Here is a 17,627-nt window from a genome sequence, read left to right as displayed (position 1 = left end):
CTAAACACTGTGAAGAAAAGGACTAAAACAAAACATGCAGATAGAGTTTCAAAGAACAGGATAAGTTCATAACTCGGGGTTATGTGGGTCACAAGGACGGGAAGCAGTGAATGATAGAAGGTGCTGGATTAATGAACAAGGACAGGGCTGCTGGGAGCCGCCATTTCAGCCAGAGGAAAGAAAAAAAGGGTGAAGAAACAAAGGAAAGATTGAAATGTTTTTACTGTCTCTGTACAGGCAGAAAGTAACATAAAATAAGATAAAATACAGCTAGTGTATGAGGTCATCTAATACGTAGTGTTTTGAGAACAAGTCTTCAGAGGATTTGGAGGGATTTGTTGGTTAGGACATCATGACAGATTAATGAATATAAATATATGTGTATATTTATGTATACACAAATAGATAACGGATGGATGGATAGATGAAAGATAGAGAAAGGACGGACAGATGGTTCATAGATGCACCGATGGAGTTTTTGAAGTATATTCAAGTGCCACAATTCAGATGCGTCAAGCTGACCTATAGGGATAAACAGATTGCAAAAGGTTTTGAAGTCCAGGAGTAATAACCTGGGAGGGCTGACCCAAGGAAGTTCTGTTGCCTAGAAGAACTAGATGATGCTGGCAGACTTGATGCAAACTTCTGGTGTCAGGTCACGACATCAAGAAGGTCAGCACGGTCCTTTGCTGGAGCTGTTCCATGTTACATTGTCAGTCCAACCTGGGGAGAGAGCCTGGGTGACCCCGCGGTTCTCTGCGCCCCTCCACCCACGTACCCTTCCCTTTCACTTCTACGATGTTGCCTTTAATATGAAAAAGCAACATAGACGGAAGGGCAGAATCATCACAAAACCCAGCCTCTCCAACCTTGGTTACTTGCCGATTCCCAAATGAAGTTTGTGTCAACCGGAGTGCTATTTATGGACAGTGTATTTTATCCTTTGCTCTGCATCTGTGCCACAAGTCTTTCCTTTTGGAGGGATGCGTAGGGAAGCTTAAACACATACAGGACTGGCCCTGCTGCGGGGAGTCCCGGTAGCAGGGCACCTGCCTACACCACGCGAAACGCCACCATGGCTTACCAAGATCGTCCCCGCGACCTCCTCCTGCACAGCCTCCTGGGCCCTGTCCTTGCCCCAACCTCAGTCTGTTTTCCCAGCACAAAGGAAAGCTTTCGAAGCTCAAGCCCGATCAAGCCAGTCCTCTGCCCTGCCCCCTCGACGGCCCCCTCTCCACACCACAGGCAGAGCACCCCTTTCTGCTCACATGCTTTTCTGAGCCTGGTTTACATGGGCACCTTACATGCCTCTTGTGATTTAGGAGGACTTCTTTAGGTAACATGTCACATCCATTATGTGCTGATCTTACTCATGGAACTCTCAGGAAATTACCTCATTTTCCTTATTTCCATTTCAGTCTTTGGAGGGCACCTTCCTGGGGTCTTTGCTGTACTGACAGCCATGTTTTCAGCCATAGTATACAGTCCTTCCTCATCGCCAAGTGCAGAGCAAAGACTCCCCTCAGCTGCATAGACCCTTCTGCCAGCATTTGATGTTATTTTAAACAATAATAATAACTTTCAGTTCTGAAACATTTACTATGTGCATTTACTTACGATTTATACATTTTACATATTACTAGATATATTTACATGTATTTATACATCATGCTAAGCATGCAATAGGTTTTTTCTCTTTTAAACCCCAACAACCCTCTGGAATAGGTATTTTTACTGCCCTGGTTTTACAGATGAAGAAAGTAAGGAATAAGGAGTTAATCATTTTTGCCTAAGATCGTATAGCCAAGAGGTGTTTATATTAAAAGCATCCTAAAATCCAGAATTTAAAACCCATAGTTCTGGGGTAGGTTCTTGGCCCAGCTCTTTTCACATCCATTAAAAACAAACATTTAGTGATTTCCTTACATTTCCTAGAGTTGTGCTGCGAACAGCAACAACAACAAAATATATGACGATTTATCACCGGCCTGATTTTACACTAGTTAAAAGAAAGCCGTCAGCCCTGCAGTAAGTAACGAGTCCGTGCCCACAGGCCTCCTAGATGTTATTTGTATTTTTATGACCCTCCTGTGGCTATAAGGATGCTCAGTGGGTGTAGAAATTGGATGGTTAAAAATAACAAATAAGAAATCAAAGTCGCGCTTTGTCCCTATTTCCATACAGGCTAGGTACCACATTCATTATTCGCTGGACAGCTGTGGGAATAAGCAACATGAGGTACAACAACTTGATTATCCTCCAAGAACCAAATTAAACCATTGGACTTCCTTATTATTGTCATCCCTGCCTTTGTGTGACTCTTGTCACCCTCTTAATCTACCAACGTGCTCTCTTCTACCTCTCCGGGTACTCTATTCTGTCTCTTTCAGTCGGGAGGTATCAGCTTCTTCCAAGTTGAAAGGCACAGACCTACCCCAGCACTCCTCATCAGCCACTGTTGTCCGCTTGGTTTGGGATCCTGTACTACAACCAGCTGTTTCTTTTGCTTGGGACGTGCCATCCATCCAGGGGCTTGGGGTCTGGCCCGAGGGAAGGTTTACTTTTTTTACCTGGCTGCTGAATCGAGGGCACAATGAAGCAGCAGAAACACCTCACAGGCGGCTTGTGGATGCATTCACTCAACAAATATCGTCAACGCTAGGCGCTGGGGTGAGCACTGGGAAAAGAGCTATACCCCGCCAAGTCGGAGTCCTTGCTCTGGGGAGGTTCCGAGGCTCCCAGGATGACGGGCGTTAAACTGCAGGTTCTCAGTCTCTGCGACACACAGGAATCACCTGGGGGAGCTCAAAAAATAAAAATACTAATGCCTGAGTCCCCTCCTTGGAGATTTTGATTTAATTGGGGTGCAGCCTAGTATCAGAACTCTCGGCCAATTCTGTTCTAAGGTGCAGCCGGGTTGAGACCTGCTGCTCAGAAAGAAAGGATGAGTCAGAATGGAGGCAGGAGGACTACAGGAGGAGGAGTGGGAGGTACCATGACATCACTCCAGGGGAGCAACCCAGGCTGCAAGTCAAAGGGCCTTCCGAGCAAGTGCTGGCTAATCCCAGCGTGAATGGCTTTAGCCAGAGTGTGGGGAGTGTTGTTTAGGGACAGGGATGGGCAAAATCCCAAAAGGAAGATCCAGACTCCATTCTAGAACCCAACAAGGCAGGTCGGCTAAACCTGAGTGAGCAGAGCCTCGAGTGACATGAGTTGAGAGGGAGAAATGGGCAGGGCCAGATAATGCAGACAATGCATTCAAGGCCCTTTTAGAGGTTCAAGACTTAATCCAAAAGTTAATCCAAGACTTTAATCCAAATCTCGTTCTCATACAGAGCAGACATCTGAATTCCCCAGAGGGCTGGTCAAAATGCAGATTTCCAGGACCCACCTCCCCCCACCCCCCGCCCCGAGGTTCTGATCCATACATCTGAAATGGAACCCCAGCATGTGCATTTCTAACAAGTTCCCAGATGACATTCTGGCCCCAGGACCACACTCTAAGATGCACTGTTCCTATCTAAGTCAAGGGAGAAAGCCCATCCCCCCCACCCCATGGCAGGGACTTTTAGCAGATTTCAGTGTGGTACCAGTTGGTGTTTGCCTTAGGAACATGGTAAGATTTTCCCCGCACTGGTGCCCTACATCCTCCCGTGGTAGAGAAGTGTAATAAAGAAAGCGGATGTTCCAAGGAAGTAAGCAGGCTCCCCCCAGGGAAGCACAGGCTTGTGTGAGACCCTGGTTCTACTGGGTAATAATGATTCAGTCTGGAATTTACTATAATTGACATGAGCTACCTGCCTCCCAAGAAGAGCTATCTCCAACTTACTGTCGCCTAAACTCTCTTTTCTTCCCTCCCCCCACCCGCCCCATGATCTTCTACTGTTTTGAAAAAAACAAATGTGTTAATAAGAACTTAGAGCATCAAAACAGTAAAAAAAAAAAAAAAGATATGTCTCTCTCTCTCTTTTTTTTTTTTTTAAGTTCACCATTTTCTCTGAGGCCAAGGTTAAGCCTACTGCCTTCCTTTTCCTGAGCAGACAGAGATGATGCTGATCAGTGAGAATCCAGGTGCGTCCAGGAAACATGTAGCATAGACAGCTGGATCCAAATTTATATCACCTCATGGAGGCTCTGCTGCTTCTGTTGCTGTGATTTCTGCCTTAGGAGCAAAAGATAAGCAGCGAACCATGGAAAGGATCACTGGCCTTCCCAGGCATCCCTACCCAGCATTCTCCATCCGCTCCCCTATGCAAACCCTTTAAGATATACAGAGGCTGTTGAAACCGAGGAAACCATCTGCCTCTGGATTTTCCGTGTCTTCTCTAACAAAGCAGGGGCAGCCATTCAAGCACAGGTTCGTGGCTGAGTTTCCATGCCAATTTGTACCTAGACACAGAGTCCCTACACAGCTCCCTTCTCCTCGCCCAGGTGACCAAGAGAGACAAGCCCTTCCGTTTTCTAGGGACCAAAACGCTGCTTTGGCAGACGGTCTTCTAAAATTAGTTGGAGCTTTCCCCAGAGTGTCTTGAAGCACCAAATTAATTTTCTGAGTATCTGCCACTGCTGTTTAGTATAAATGGCCACTGAACCCCTAGTGATCCCCCCCCCATTCCCAGTACCTCATCTGTCTTCAATTCTGAAGAGTTCTGGAATGCAATGGAAGAACTCTATTCCATATTTCCAGTGTGTATCTGCTTCTCAAGTCCAACAATGCACAGCTCCCACTCAGGAAACCATGAGAGTTAAAAGAGTTGTGGGAGAGAGTTTCGCTAATTAAGCTAACATGCAAAAGTACAATTCTGCCCAAGAGAAGGAGCCACCATTTATTCTACTTTGAACTCTCCTGGCCCTCAGAATTGCCCTTAGCTTCCGCGGGTTTCTCCTCACTTATGCAGACCAACTGGGCATTGCCAGCATCTTGGATGGTGGTCATAGGGGGCATAAGGATTTCCTAGGACGTGATGCAGTCATACACTGTGGGTACCAGAGTTTTGTTTTTGTTTTTATTATTGTTTTTAACTTGAAAGAGGTTAGGCTTATAGGGTTTTTCTCCTGATCTGGAAGTGAGACGTAGAAAAACAGCACCTAAGACTGCCCCAGGGCAAAGCCTACCACTAATTACAATGTTTGTAACTGTACGCAAGCTACAAGAGCTACTACCTACTGAACATTTACAACATACCAAGTTCTATGCTCAAATCTTTACTTTTATCATTTCATTTAACCCCTCTGGCACCTCTATAAAATATCATTATCTCTGTTAAGTTGTTCATTCAACAAACATTTACTGAGTGTCTGTTATATGCCAACTGTTTTTCTAGACACTGAAGATGCTTCAATGAACCAGACAAAAATCCCAGCCTTCCTGCAGGTTATGTTCTCTTGGGAAAGACAGCAAATAAGATTAATTTGTAAGATATATAACTGTACAGACAGGAAGAGATGGTGACACTACCAGCTCAAGGTCACACAGACAACAAGGGGTAAATCTAGGTTTTAATCCCAGAAGTATCTGACCCCAAACCAGGGTAAGGTTTTCCCTTGACAGAAGACTTTCCACCAGCATTTAGTCCAGGATGCAGTAGCTCCCCCAGGAGTCTCTGGCCGGGCAGGGATGTCTCCTTTCTCCAGCTTTCTTTGTCATCTGTCTGCATTTATATGCAGCCGTTTTTTGTGTTTTCACTTGCACTTCTATCTGGGTGGGGCATTGTCCTCTGTGCTTTTCGAAAGTGTGCTCGATGTTGAATATTAAGATCCTACTTCTCTTTCCATATCCCTTATACACCAGGCACCCCTTCCACCCCTTATACATGATTAGCCACTTCTTTCTACCTCTAAATTGCTGCACATGGCAGAACATTCCTTGGTGCTTTTTAAAAAAGCCTTTTATTGTAATTATAGCTTTCTTCAAGTGCATTTATGCTCCCCTTTTTACTGTGCTTTAGACATTATTTTCCTCATGCCTAATTTTTGCTAAGGCAAAAAGCCTACCTACCTGGTAACTGCATCATCGGAGGGATTATTGTTGTTGTTGTTGTTTGGTTTTTGGCTTTTTTTTTCACTGTTTGGAATACAATGTATACAAAGTCTTGGAGATGATCACATTTCCCCCCTACCAAAGATGTTGGAGACCTTGAGTTCAGCCAGAAGTCATTTGTTCATTTCCCTATTTATTGAGTATTAGCAATCTGAGAGTAAACAAGATAGACACGGCACCTGCCCTGATGGATTTACTTCATAACAGGAGTGCCCAGGGCAGCTGTTCAGTTTGTACACTGCACAATTCTAGGGGCATCATTCAAATTATAGTTGATTATGTGCACATTTATTACAATAATTTTCCAGCAGGTACAGTAAAATGTCTTAAGGAATGGCTGCTACATGGACTAGCAAGATGTTAGACAGTTGCGATACACTGTAGTGGACAAGGTAGGCTAGGATAGGGTGGGGTAGGCCAGGGTAGGGTAGGATAGGATAGGATAGGTGAGGCTAAGATAGAATAGGACATGAAAGGGTAAGGTAGGATAGGGTAGGGCAGAATAGGGCAAAGTAGAATAAGGTAGGGCAGGATAGCATAGGGCAGAATAGGGCAGTGTAGGGTAGAATGCTATAGAATAAAGGCACCATGACAGGTGTATCTAGCCTGGATCTGGGAGTTTTGGAAAGGCTTCCTGGAGATGACTTCTGAGTGGGGATCTAAAGAATGTGTTGAAGTTAGGCCGACGAAGAAAGAGAAAAGGAAAGACTAAACAGCTTTGATCTCACCAAACCCTGAAGTGGTATTGAGATGGGCTAACATGATAACCAGTTCATGTAAGGTCTGTTAGCCAGATTCAGGACTTCAGGGTCTCCCCTGGGGCCAGTGGAAAGCTGTGGAAATGTTTTGAGCAGTGTCTTCAGCGGAGAGAAATGGATGATGCTATAAGACTGGAGTCAAGGAGGCCAGTTAGGAGGCTTTCACAAGAATCCAGGGGAAAGATGAGGAGACTTGAATTAATGCAGTGGCACTGGGGGTGGGAGCAGAGGACAGATTCCAGAGATCTTTAGGAGGAAGGACAAGTAGGACTTCTTATCATTAAGAGAAAAATCAGGCAGGAATTTTTTGTTGACTAAATATAAGAGATGAGAGAGCTGGTGGAGGGCAGGAGAGGGTGTTAAAAATGACTCCAGAGTTTTAGTCTTGGGCACTAAAGTACATTGAGGTGCCATTCCTTGATCAAGGGATCAGAATTTGGGGGGAGAGGGTGTAAAAAGGCTAAATTCTCTTGAGTCTAAGATGCTTGTTAGCAAACAGTTGGAGACATTGAGATGCAAGTTGGAGTCCAGGTCTAGGCATCAGAGGTCTGGAGATGAAAACTCAGGAGTCATCAGAATGTAAGGGTGTGTTTGGGTTGGGATTTTTCAATCCCAAATTTCTCCTTCAGGTCTAATTTTTGTCAAAGCAAAAAGCCTGCCTACCTCATAACTATGTTGATGGATTCTTTTTTTTAAGTGGTTGAAATTCTGAGTGTGGAAGTCTTAGAAATTAATACCATTTCCATCCTGTCAAAGGCATTGGAAGTCTGATAGAACCAGCCCAAGACATTGCTGATGCCTTTGAAGTTTCTGTTTTGATCTTTAAGAAGGAGGCCCCACTATCTTCTCATGCCTCTCAGGAGCATTTATAGATAAGGCAGGCTGAAATGATCTAGCACAACCTGACCGAACATTTATCCAAGTATCTACAATGTGCATGACACAATACCAGGTTCTGCGATCCAACAATAAACAAGGAAATCTCCGGTTCCATGGAATTTGAGCAGGATTAAGTTTGAGCAGGTCTAGAGCAGGATTTCTCAGTCTTGGCACTATTGATATTTGGGGCCATATCATTGGTGTGGGGACTGTCCAGCTGACTGTGGGAGGTTGAGCAGTACCCCTGACCTCTATGCAAATGATGTCAGTACCATTGTCCCCAAGTTGTTATCCTCAAAAATGTCTCCAGACTTGACAATGTCCTCCAGAAGAAGAAAAGGGAAATAAATAGACTCATTTGAGAATCCCTAGTCTAGAGTCACGGCAGAACCTGAAGTCTCCAGATAGCCAGCAGTCTAGCTGTGCAAAGAATCAGAAACTGTGCCTTATCACTTTCTGTATCAGTGATCTCAGAGATGGACACTCAAGGAAATCAGCAGTGCTAGCCTGAAATCCAGGAGACTCCATAGAGGAGACTTCTTGGATCCCCAGGTAGGAGTCCATCAGTCCAATCCAACTTAAGTTATAGGATCCTCTCCAGAGAAAGTTGCCCCCTGATGCCCATTTCCCCTCCAGACTAATTACTTCCTACATTCTGCTTTTCCTTAAGCAGAAGCTGGCTTTGCACTTTACAAACACAACAGATCACCTCCTCAGAAGGCCACCAGCAGAACAAACCTGTGCTGGGGGCAGCTTGGGGTTGCCTAGCAACACCATGCACCTGCCAAGGCTACTTTCTTCCTCTTCAAGCTAAAAGCAAAGTCCTGTCCATTAATTCCCAGCTACCACAAAACTTCTCAGAGATTTGCCAGCTTCCCACTGTTCGTGTTTTCATCTTCCTCATATGATGTGGAGAAAACCTGCTACTGTGGTCTGTTTATCTCACTTCAGTTGGTTGGGGGGAGAAAAAAATCAAGAAAGAAAGAGCAGGGGGGAGGAAAAGCTTCATTTCAGTCTAAGAGCACAGATATTTTGAGTGCATATCTCTGACTGACGTGCTAGTGTTTTTTGCAAATTTAAATTTTATGTAGTAGACGTGGGTTTCCTACACAATGAGGCTTCTGTTGAGACTTTGGGCATGATTTTAGTCAAACATGAGACCTCAAAATGGCTGAATAACAAAGCACATATAATAGACGGCATGCTGAGCAAATGTTGCTGGGTCTGTCGTAGTGTTCATAGTGACCCATTCAACCAAAACTCTTCTGGTAAAGATTGTAAAGCTGGAGGTGGCTGGAGGTTAGAGATAGACTCTATTCCTTGAGAACCTCTGAAATGTCCCTTGGGTTTTTCCTACCGAGTCTCATTTTGCTCCTGTAGAAATGTTTTATTGTATTTCTCTGAAACTGGGGATAGCTTCTACTCCCTGAACATTCTCACAGTCTGAACAAGAGGGATGTCACTGGTTCTGCAGGCAGGGCCCAGAGCGGGGGTTGGGGGGGTGGGGGACCAGCTTGGTAAGGAAAGGAATAGAAATGTGAATCTGGGCCTCTGGGCTCTGTAAGGATAGGTGTGAATACCAGCACGTCTTTGTGGAGGAACGCAAGCACTTAGGCTTCGTTTGCATCCTGGATTCAGTGCTGGGCCTACTGCAGCCAAAGAAAACAGGTTCTCTGGCAACAGTTTCCTGCTTTCTCCTCTCAAGACAGCTCAGCTTCCTCACAGAGATCTCCCCACAGAGAACTTCTCCTCTTTCACTCACCCTCTTCTCTCAGGGCCTAACCCCATACCACATTCTGGAAAGGATGGGAGGGAATGAGCATTCAAAAGTAAGATACCATAAATAAATTTATAGGTACATTTCAACTCACTTTCAGACCCTCCAGACCTTCTTTCCGAGGAGGAGGCCTTAAAATTCCCACCACGGCCACATGCACAAATTGGGTTTATTGGCATTCTCATGAGGGTTACTCAAGAGAAGAGAGGAAAGATGGCAGGCGAAGGCCTCTGGAACACGGGAGGGAGAAGTAAGGGGAGATGTATGCTTTTGATTCAGAAGATTTGGGCCAGAATGGTTTCAAATCAATGACTTCCCTCACTGCAAAGCTCTTCATCCCCCCACCACAACCCAGTCTACCTTGCATTTCATGTGGTTTGAAAAAAAATACACAGAGTGGGGCGCCTGGGTGGCTCAGTGGGTTAAAGCCTCTGCCTTCCGCTCAGGGTCCTGGGTTCGAGTTCTGCATCGGGCTCTCTGCTCAGCAGGGAGCCTGCTTCCTCCTCTCTCTCTGCCTGCCTCTCTGCCTACTTGTGATCTCTGACTGTCAAATAAATAAATAAAACCTTTCAAAAAAAAAAAAAAAACACAGAGCTGGAGATAGACATGGTGACAGAGAGGGAGACAGAATTAAAGGTAGATATTCAGGGAAGTCACTTTCTGAGGACAATGACATTAATGGTCATTTGGGGTCTATTTAAATGAAGTAAGAAAACACACCTAGATTGCACAACTCTGTAAATTTGCTACAAGTCACTGCATTGTGCACTTAACACAGGTGAATTTTATGGTATATAAATTATGACTCAATAAAGCTGTTAAAGGAAAAATGAAAACATATCCAGGAATTCTTGCCAGCAAGTAGATTTTCTGAGGGTGGCAACATCCTACTGATTCTGTGCTGCTCTCTGCATCTTCTAGAGGGTGGCAGGGGCTCTGCTGGGGAGACTTTCCCACCCTGCTTTAGTGGCACGCCCCCTGCCACCTTTTCTCATCTTCCCACACCCATATTCCCGGGCCCCCCACTCAGGTCAGAAGGGTGGTAGCCACAGTTGTTTTAGGTGCTGGAGCAATTAGGGAATTAGGCAGGCTGCTGATTTCATACTTTTCCCCACCCCCAAAAAAGAGGAAAGAAAGAAAAGTTTACCACAAAATAAGAATTACTCGAATGCCACCTCATTCCTCATATACATACACATTTTTCTCTTTTCCCTGTTCCAGGCACTAAGTACCTACTCCTCCCACGGCCTTCTGACTCAGCAGTATTTTCAAATTATGCTATAAATAGGTTGAATGATAAACAGTCAACATTTTCAAGTGCCCCTTAAAACTAAATATTACAAAAATACAAGAATAGCCCAGGAGAACCAGCCTGTTCTTCATCCTAAGAAGCTTGTGATAATCACATATAAATATATCCTTAAAATTCTGAAAGATGGAAGGCACTTTGCCTCCATCCTGGGTTGATAAAGGATTTCCTGTCTTCCACAGAAAGTATTTCTAAGAAAGAAAGAAAGAAAGAAAGAGAAAAGGGGTTTTGTTTTTTGTTTTTTGTTTTTGTTTTTTTTGAGGTAGCCTCAATCTTAAGCTACTAGCTGGAAATTACAGCCTACCTAGGTTTGTAATCTCAGAGCTGGTTTAGTTTTCTGGAATATTCCCCACTTTGGGAAGGTTGCCTCAGACCCCTTCACACAGGTCAGTGTCATTGGGGATCCCCTGCATCTGGGACCCCACTGTGCCTTGCGACTGCATGCATTGCCTGCTTCCCCTACTCTTTCGAAGGCAGGCACGGGCCCCACTCTGAGGCTGGCCCAGTGGCTGCCCTGCGGCCTTGCTCCCCCTTTGCATGGCTCCCCTGCTGCCCCAGCGCGGTCTCGCGCCCCTCCTTCTCATCCTCTGCATTTCTCCAACCAGATGGCTGCCCCGATTTGTGCAACGGCAACGGGAGATGCACACTGGGTCAGAACAGCTGGCAGTGTGTCTGCCAGACCGGCTGGAGAGGGCCCGGATGCAACGTTGCCATGGAAACCTCCTGTGCTGATAACAAGGATAATGAGGGAGGTGAGCAAGCGTCTTCTCATTCCCAGCCCCTCAAGTGCAGAGCATTGTGTATCCTTCCGTCATGAGTCATTTTTGCTGAAAGACCTCCCCCATACTATTGTCAAATGCTGTTGTAACATTTCTTTTGAAGTAAATGCCGCAGAGGACGGGCATCTTTGGGCCAGTGGGAGGTTCCTGGAGACAAGGGCTGGGACTACTGGGGTTTGAAGCGGGCCTTGGATTTTCAAGTACACACCACCCCCAGAAAGGTGGCTGGGCCCTGGCTTGGCCCTTGGGTGCGCCTTCCTGCCTGAGCCTTTGGGGCTGGGAGTTACAAATGAATCGATGGTGATGGTCACAGTATGTGTTTCACGCTAGACTCAGACATCTCAGGCAATCCCTTCATCCTTACGACAGTTTGAGATGTTCCTTTGTAAATGAGGAAACTGAGGCTTAGACCACAGTTAAGTAGCTGTTTTAAGAGAAGTCAACCACCAATAGTAAAATTGGAACCCAGACCCTGATCTGACTCCAAAGTCCGCGTTCCGACCCGTGGCTGGCGAACTATAACCTCTGCTGCTCGCATCCAGCCCACTGCCTGGTTTTACATGAGCAGCAAAATGGTTTTTACATTTCTAAAGTTTGGGGGAGGGGATCTAAAGAGGAACAATATTTCAAGATATGTGCAAAGTGGGATTCAAATTTTAGTGTGTACATATAAAGTTTTATTGGACCATAACAATGCCTGTCAATGTATGCTTCACCCTCAAAGACAGCATTGAGGAGATGGACACAGACCACATGGCTGGTAAAGCCTAAAATATTTACTCTCGGACCCTTTATGGGAAATTTGCCGATCCCTGTTCTGAACCTCTGGACTGGATTTTCCTGTATTATCTTTGATGGAGTGCTGAGATCCTGGGGCTAAATGGGGCTGCGATAGCACACAGGTTGTGTGATTTCCTAAGACTATGGAGCAATGCTGCCTTAACATTCAGGACAGGTGGGTGACCTACTCCCGCCAAAACGACTAAATGGTCAGAATTCCCTCAGAGCAGAAGTAGTTTCAGGGTGTAAGAGGATCCACGCATCCAACTATTTGACTTAATAGAAATGCATCTGGTCCCGCCCTGTCAATCCCTGTGCTCTGAGAATATTAGCTCCTGCCCCCATGGCCCCAGGGCATCAGCTTAGGTAGTGTCCAGAAAGGGGAGCAATCCACCAGGGTGATGCATGAAAGTACTAGATACTCTGTTTTTATTTTTCCTCATCATCTTAATAGACACTTGCAATTTACATAATCTATTATTGCTGTTATACTTGTACATAATGTGTAAATAAGCAAATGTACATACAATGGTAGGAGTACACCAATCAAAAAAGTTTATAGGCCTGATATAATTTACAGAGCTCCCATTCATTCATTTAGCTTCCTGAAATGGAGCCAAAATAGAAATCACTTTAATTCATTTTTCAATGAACTGAGCCATAACAGCATATATCCATACATTTTTTTTTTCTCCCAAGAGAGACAGTCAAAATTGCATTACTTCTCCTGATAAGGTCTGGTCCCTGGTGATTTCACCTAGCAAAGAAGTTGCTTACACATCAGCTCCCTTCCTCTTCCAGAAAGGAGCTGCTGTCCGGGCTCCCTTCTCCACTGCAGGTGTCAGCGGCTGGAAAGATAGGAAATGGCTGGAATGCTGCACGTAGGGGAGGGGGACTGACTCAGTCTCCCCCACGCGCCCTGCACCTTCGGCATCCCTCTCTACCAACCCTGTGGCTACTTTCAGGAGCCCAAGTTCCTGACACAGGAGAACTGAAAGGAGGGGGGAGAGGTGCTTGGTGGTGGACGGTCTAAGCCTGAGGACTGCTCTGTAGGCACGTGCAGCCCAGGGTCCCTCCTGGTGGGCAGAGGCAGAGCGTCAGGAAGGCAAGGCACAGAAGCAAATGAGGCAGTGATTATGCTAAAGACAATAATGGCCTTGTTATGGGAACTATTAAAGCGAACCTCCCAAGGAAGTAATTAGCCACCAGGAAAAAAAAAAAAAAAAAGGCTCTGCACAGTGTTTATAAAAAGAAACTCCCAGTTAATTCAGAGTTGCTTATGTCAGGTGAGAGAGGTAGACGCTCGGATTGTCTCTCACCCGGTGTAAGCAATTCACAATTAACTGAGTTCTTTTTTTGGAGGAGATTTCCTCCGTGCGGAGTATCCTTTTTATGGTTAATTACTTCCCTAGGAGGTGTGCTAAGCACTTTACTGTTTATTGATAAATATTAAAGTTGCTCCTCATCAACTCCAGATCCAATCCGGCAGCACACTAATTATATCACTTTTGTGTTTGTTTTGGTGGGGGTGGGAGTTCTGCCCCAGGCTCTTTCCTGCTCTGGGCGCTCTGGCAGGGCTGTGGGCTATCTGAACCTGACAGCAGGTCAGAGGATGGATGCCGGCCTGGGGAGCAGCTGCAATGAACACATTTGTTTTGAGCTCATGAATGGGGAAGTAATAGAGTGCTCGTCCACAGTGAGCTGGAAGAGGCAAATCATTTTTTCATCTGGGAACACTCTACGTTTAAAAAAAAAAAAAAAATCTCAGTTGAAAGTGATAGATATTTTTTTTTTTTATTTTAAACTGAGATAGATATAGATCCAAATATGGACACAGATATTTGAAGCCCTTATCAGCCTTTTTCAACCTGGGTTCCTCTGGAAGAAAATTAGTCCCTGGTGCCTTGTGGCCACTCATAGTTCAGAAACTGTAGCTGGCACCACAACCGCCTGGAGCACTTGATTAAACAAACACAGATTGCCAAACCTTTTCCCCCAGAATTCCGGATTCCACAGGTATGGGGGTGGGGGTACAGGAATTTTAATTTTGAGGAAATTTCCAGGTAATGCTGAGGCAGATTCTCTTTGAGAACCATTGTCCTGAGAGATTCATTCTCTAGAATAAATTGACTTGTCTCCTGTGTGTCCAAAAAGGTACCACCAAAGTGCCGTCTTTAGAAGACCTGAGAAACTTCTCACTCAAACGTTTTCTGTATTCTGGGGTGCCTAGCTGAGAAGCCCTGTTGGAAAAAGTTGGCTAGGACTATCCCCCAAAGACAGTTTATGCCAGTTCCCTACCTTCTTAATCCCATCGCTTTGAAAGTCTCCCAATGCCCCACAGCCAGGGGATCGCTAACTTAACCTCAGGAAGCACTAGCTGATGCTGAAGGGAGGAGATGTCCCTGCCATTGCCCCCGAGAGGTAGAATCAGCTTCGACAGACCTGCCGGCAAGCAGACTGTCTTTTTAATAGTGAAAGATCTTCACTTGAACTGCTCACCCCAATTTGAAAAAGAAGAGACTCAAAGAAATATTTTTGCTTCCAGAAGACAAATACCAGCTCATTAAAGTCGGAGAATACACACAACATGTGCTTCAGGGGACAGGCAGATAATATTTAATTATCACCACCACGACAGAGGTGTGAGATTCAGTTCATCACAGCCAGGGGTAGGAGAAAGGGTGTAGATTTCCTCTAAAAGTGGGAACCTCGAGGTGGGGAAGCACTGTTAGACCGCCTGCCCTGGAAAGACAGGCCATACTCCTTCCCCACAGGCCTTTATCACCCAGAGCTTCCCGAGTCAGGAGCCCGGGCCCTCTGTCTGTACAAAGCCCAGCTCTCCTTGTTTCAAGCCAGCCTCCCTCGGAATCCTATCAGACGCCCTCTCCCCTGTGTGTGGGTGGAGGCCTGGCGTGGAGGGGGTAGGAGAAAGCCCTTCTACACTGAGCTTGTCCTCAGGTAACAGCGCGTCCCATCCTGTCTTCATGAATTAGCGAGCTGTTGGCATCTCCTTCTGGGGCATTCACACGGCACTAGAAGCTAGACTCTTGCTCCTTCTCCTCTCACTTTTCTGGTTGCTCAGGTGACGCTGTCCCATCATGCTGGGGAAGAGCCTGGGCTCAGGAAGCAGTCCTTGGGTCCCACTTCTGGGACTAACCTGACTCCTCCAAATCTCCGTTTTCTTGTCTGTGAAGTAGGCATGATAACACCGACTCCACAAGCAGGTGTGTGGTTTCACTGACAGAGCATATGCAGGGCCATTTTACTAAGCGCCTGGTTCATGAAGCGCGCTCACATGCCGGTTGCCGCCGGCTCTAATGTTATCGGCGGTCATGTTGCTGTTATTTCTAGAACGGATGCTGAGTCCACACAGATGGAACCCAACTGGTCGTTTTCCCACAGTCCATAACCACTGAAGTTCTAACCAGTGCTTATCCCGTGTCAGCACTCCATAACCTCCCTGATGGTTTAACAAATGTTCCTTGAGGGTTTGCTAAATGTTAGACATTGGAAATAGGCCTTTGGAAATAACTAGGACAAATACGATGCCTGTCCACCAAGAGTTCGCATCTATCTGAAGAGATAAGATGTAGAACACGTTATTGTAGTTATTACCATGAGGGCTGTCAGGGCGGAGGACTGTCCTTCCATGGGAGTGTAGAGAAGCGACTGTCATGGTGTATGGCTGTCGGCCACAGGACAGGAAAGAAGCCCATCATCGCCACACTGAGCCCCACAACTTCAGTCTCTCTCCTGGGAGAGTACTCAAAGCCACGGACCTGTGGTCAGTAACCCATGATGGGGACCCTTCCACCCACCAGCAGCTTCTACACTTCTCCCCCTAAATTAAGGCCTCCCTCAAAGTATTCCGCAGCCTACCTCCATCTGCGAAGTTTGGTTCCTTGTTTTGCTCCAGAGGAGGCTGCCTTGGTTTAAGAGATGTGGATGCTGGCCTGAGTTCCAGGCACTCCAGCCAGGTCTAAATGAGGAGAAATAACACTGGAGTCTGTCCAAAGCACTTGGAACAGACAAAGCCCACCCCTTGCCCACCGCCTCCTCCCCCTTTCCCCATCCCATAACCATCCAAATTGGTTTGACATGATTCAGGGATGCTATTCCGGCATTTATCTCAATTGTTAATTAATAACACCTTGTCGGTGCATGTAGCAGAGCCAAGCTCAGGACTTCAGGGACTCTGGAAGAGTTATAGTTCTCAAGTCCAAATAGTCCCATTTCTTCATCCAATGAGAGATAAAGCTTGGTGAACCCATTGTAAATGCCTTGATTAATGTGTGCGAATCATGTTGATGGATTGGTTGGGTGGGGGACAGCTTAGAAGTGCAACATTGCTCTATTAATTGGGTTGGATGAGGATTCCCCTTGCAGTCCAAAGACCTTGTGGCAAATGTAGCTGGAGCCATAAACAGAGTCCCCAATTAGCTCCCAGAGAGGAAAGCAATATATCTAATGCTTACGAGGGAAATGTGGCCTTGAGGCCACTGCCAGCTGGCCAGGCGCTGGGTCTCTCTTCCTTGGGAGGGAAGCAGAACTAACCCCAACTGAGGACCACATGGCAACAGGGTGCTGAACTTATTCTGGATCTTCCAGTGTATTTGACTCAAGAATCTTCTGTTTAGGAAACTGAGGGTTGGGAGTCAGTTTTCTTTTGAGGCTTAAAAAAAAAAAAAAAAAGTAGAATTCATTCTTTATCGAATATAAAAACTGTAATCAGTGAGATTTTTGAGAGCTTAACACGCACCAAGCTCTGTTCCAAGCTTTGTATGCATCTGGGTAATGGATGGGCAACCAACAGGTGGGCGTCTCTGCTGCTGCCCCATCACCATGCTTTCTGTTCCTCCACACAGCAGTCCGAGAGATGGTTCTGAATGGTAAATCAGATCATGCCGTGCCCTCAAAGGGCTTCTCATGTAGTTAAAATCAAAATCAAATGTTTCTCCTTAGCCTAGAGCAACTTCTGTGATGTGCCCCTTCCTCCTCTCTTGCCCATCCCCCACCACCCTCCACAGCAGCTCCGCCGCATCCACTCCCATCAGCCCCTCGTCCTCACATGCTGAGCTTAGTGGTACCTCAGGGCCTTTGCTGGTCCAGGGCCAGAAGTGCTCTGATCTGGGCATTTGACATGACAGGCTCCTTGCAGCCATTTTCTGTTCTTAGCTGCCTGTCTTGACCTACCTCTACCTCTCCCCCATCACCCTATAGTGTTTCCTTCACAGAAAATGCTGCATTCTTAAATTATCCCATCTGTATCTTCCTGGCCTAGGTCTGTGTTGTCACAGGAGACATA

At 46.0% G+C, this 17,627-nt stretch overlaps 1 protein-coding gene across 9 annotated transcripts in view; it reads left to right on the top strand.

Annotated features, from left to right (window-relative positions):
* Positions 1–17,627, top strand: part of TENM2 (teneurin transmembrane protein 2) — a 1,882,184-nt gene that overhangs the window by 1,757,782 nt on the left and 106,775 nt on the right. For all 9 annotated transcript variants that reach the window (XM_082724104.1, XM_082724103.1, XM_082724105.1 and 6 more), the window contains one exon: positions 11,369–11,515. In XM_082724104.1, the coding sequence (XP_082580230.1) occupies positions 11,369–11,515 (147 nt within the window). The remainder of the gene's footprint in view (positions 1–11,368; positions 11,516–17,627) is intronic.

This window comes from Mustela nivalis (genome assembly GCF_964662115.1).
Source record: "Mustela nivalis genome assembly, chromosome: 3".
NCBI classification, from domain to species: Eukaryota; Metazoa; Chordata; class Mammalia; order Carnivora; family Mustelidae; genus Mustela; species Mustela nivalis.
Note: the sequence above shows the minus strand (reverse complement) of the source record. Positions and strands in the feature narration are given on the sequence as shown.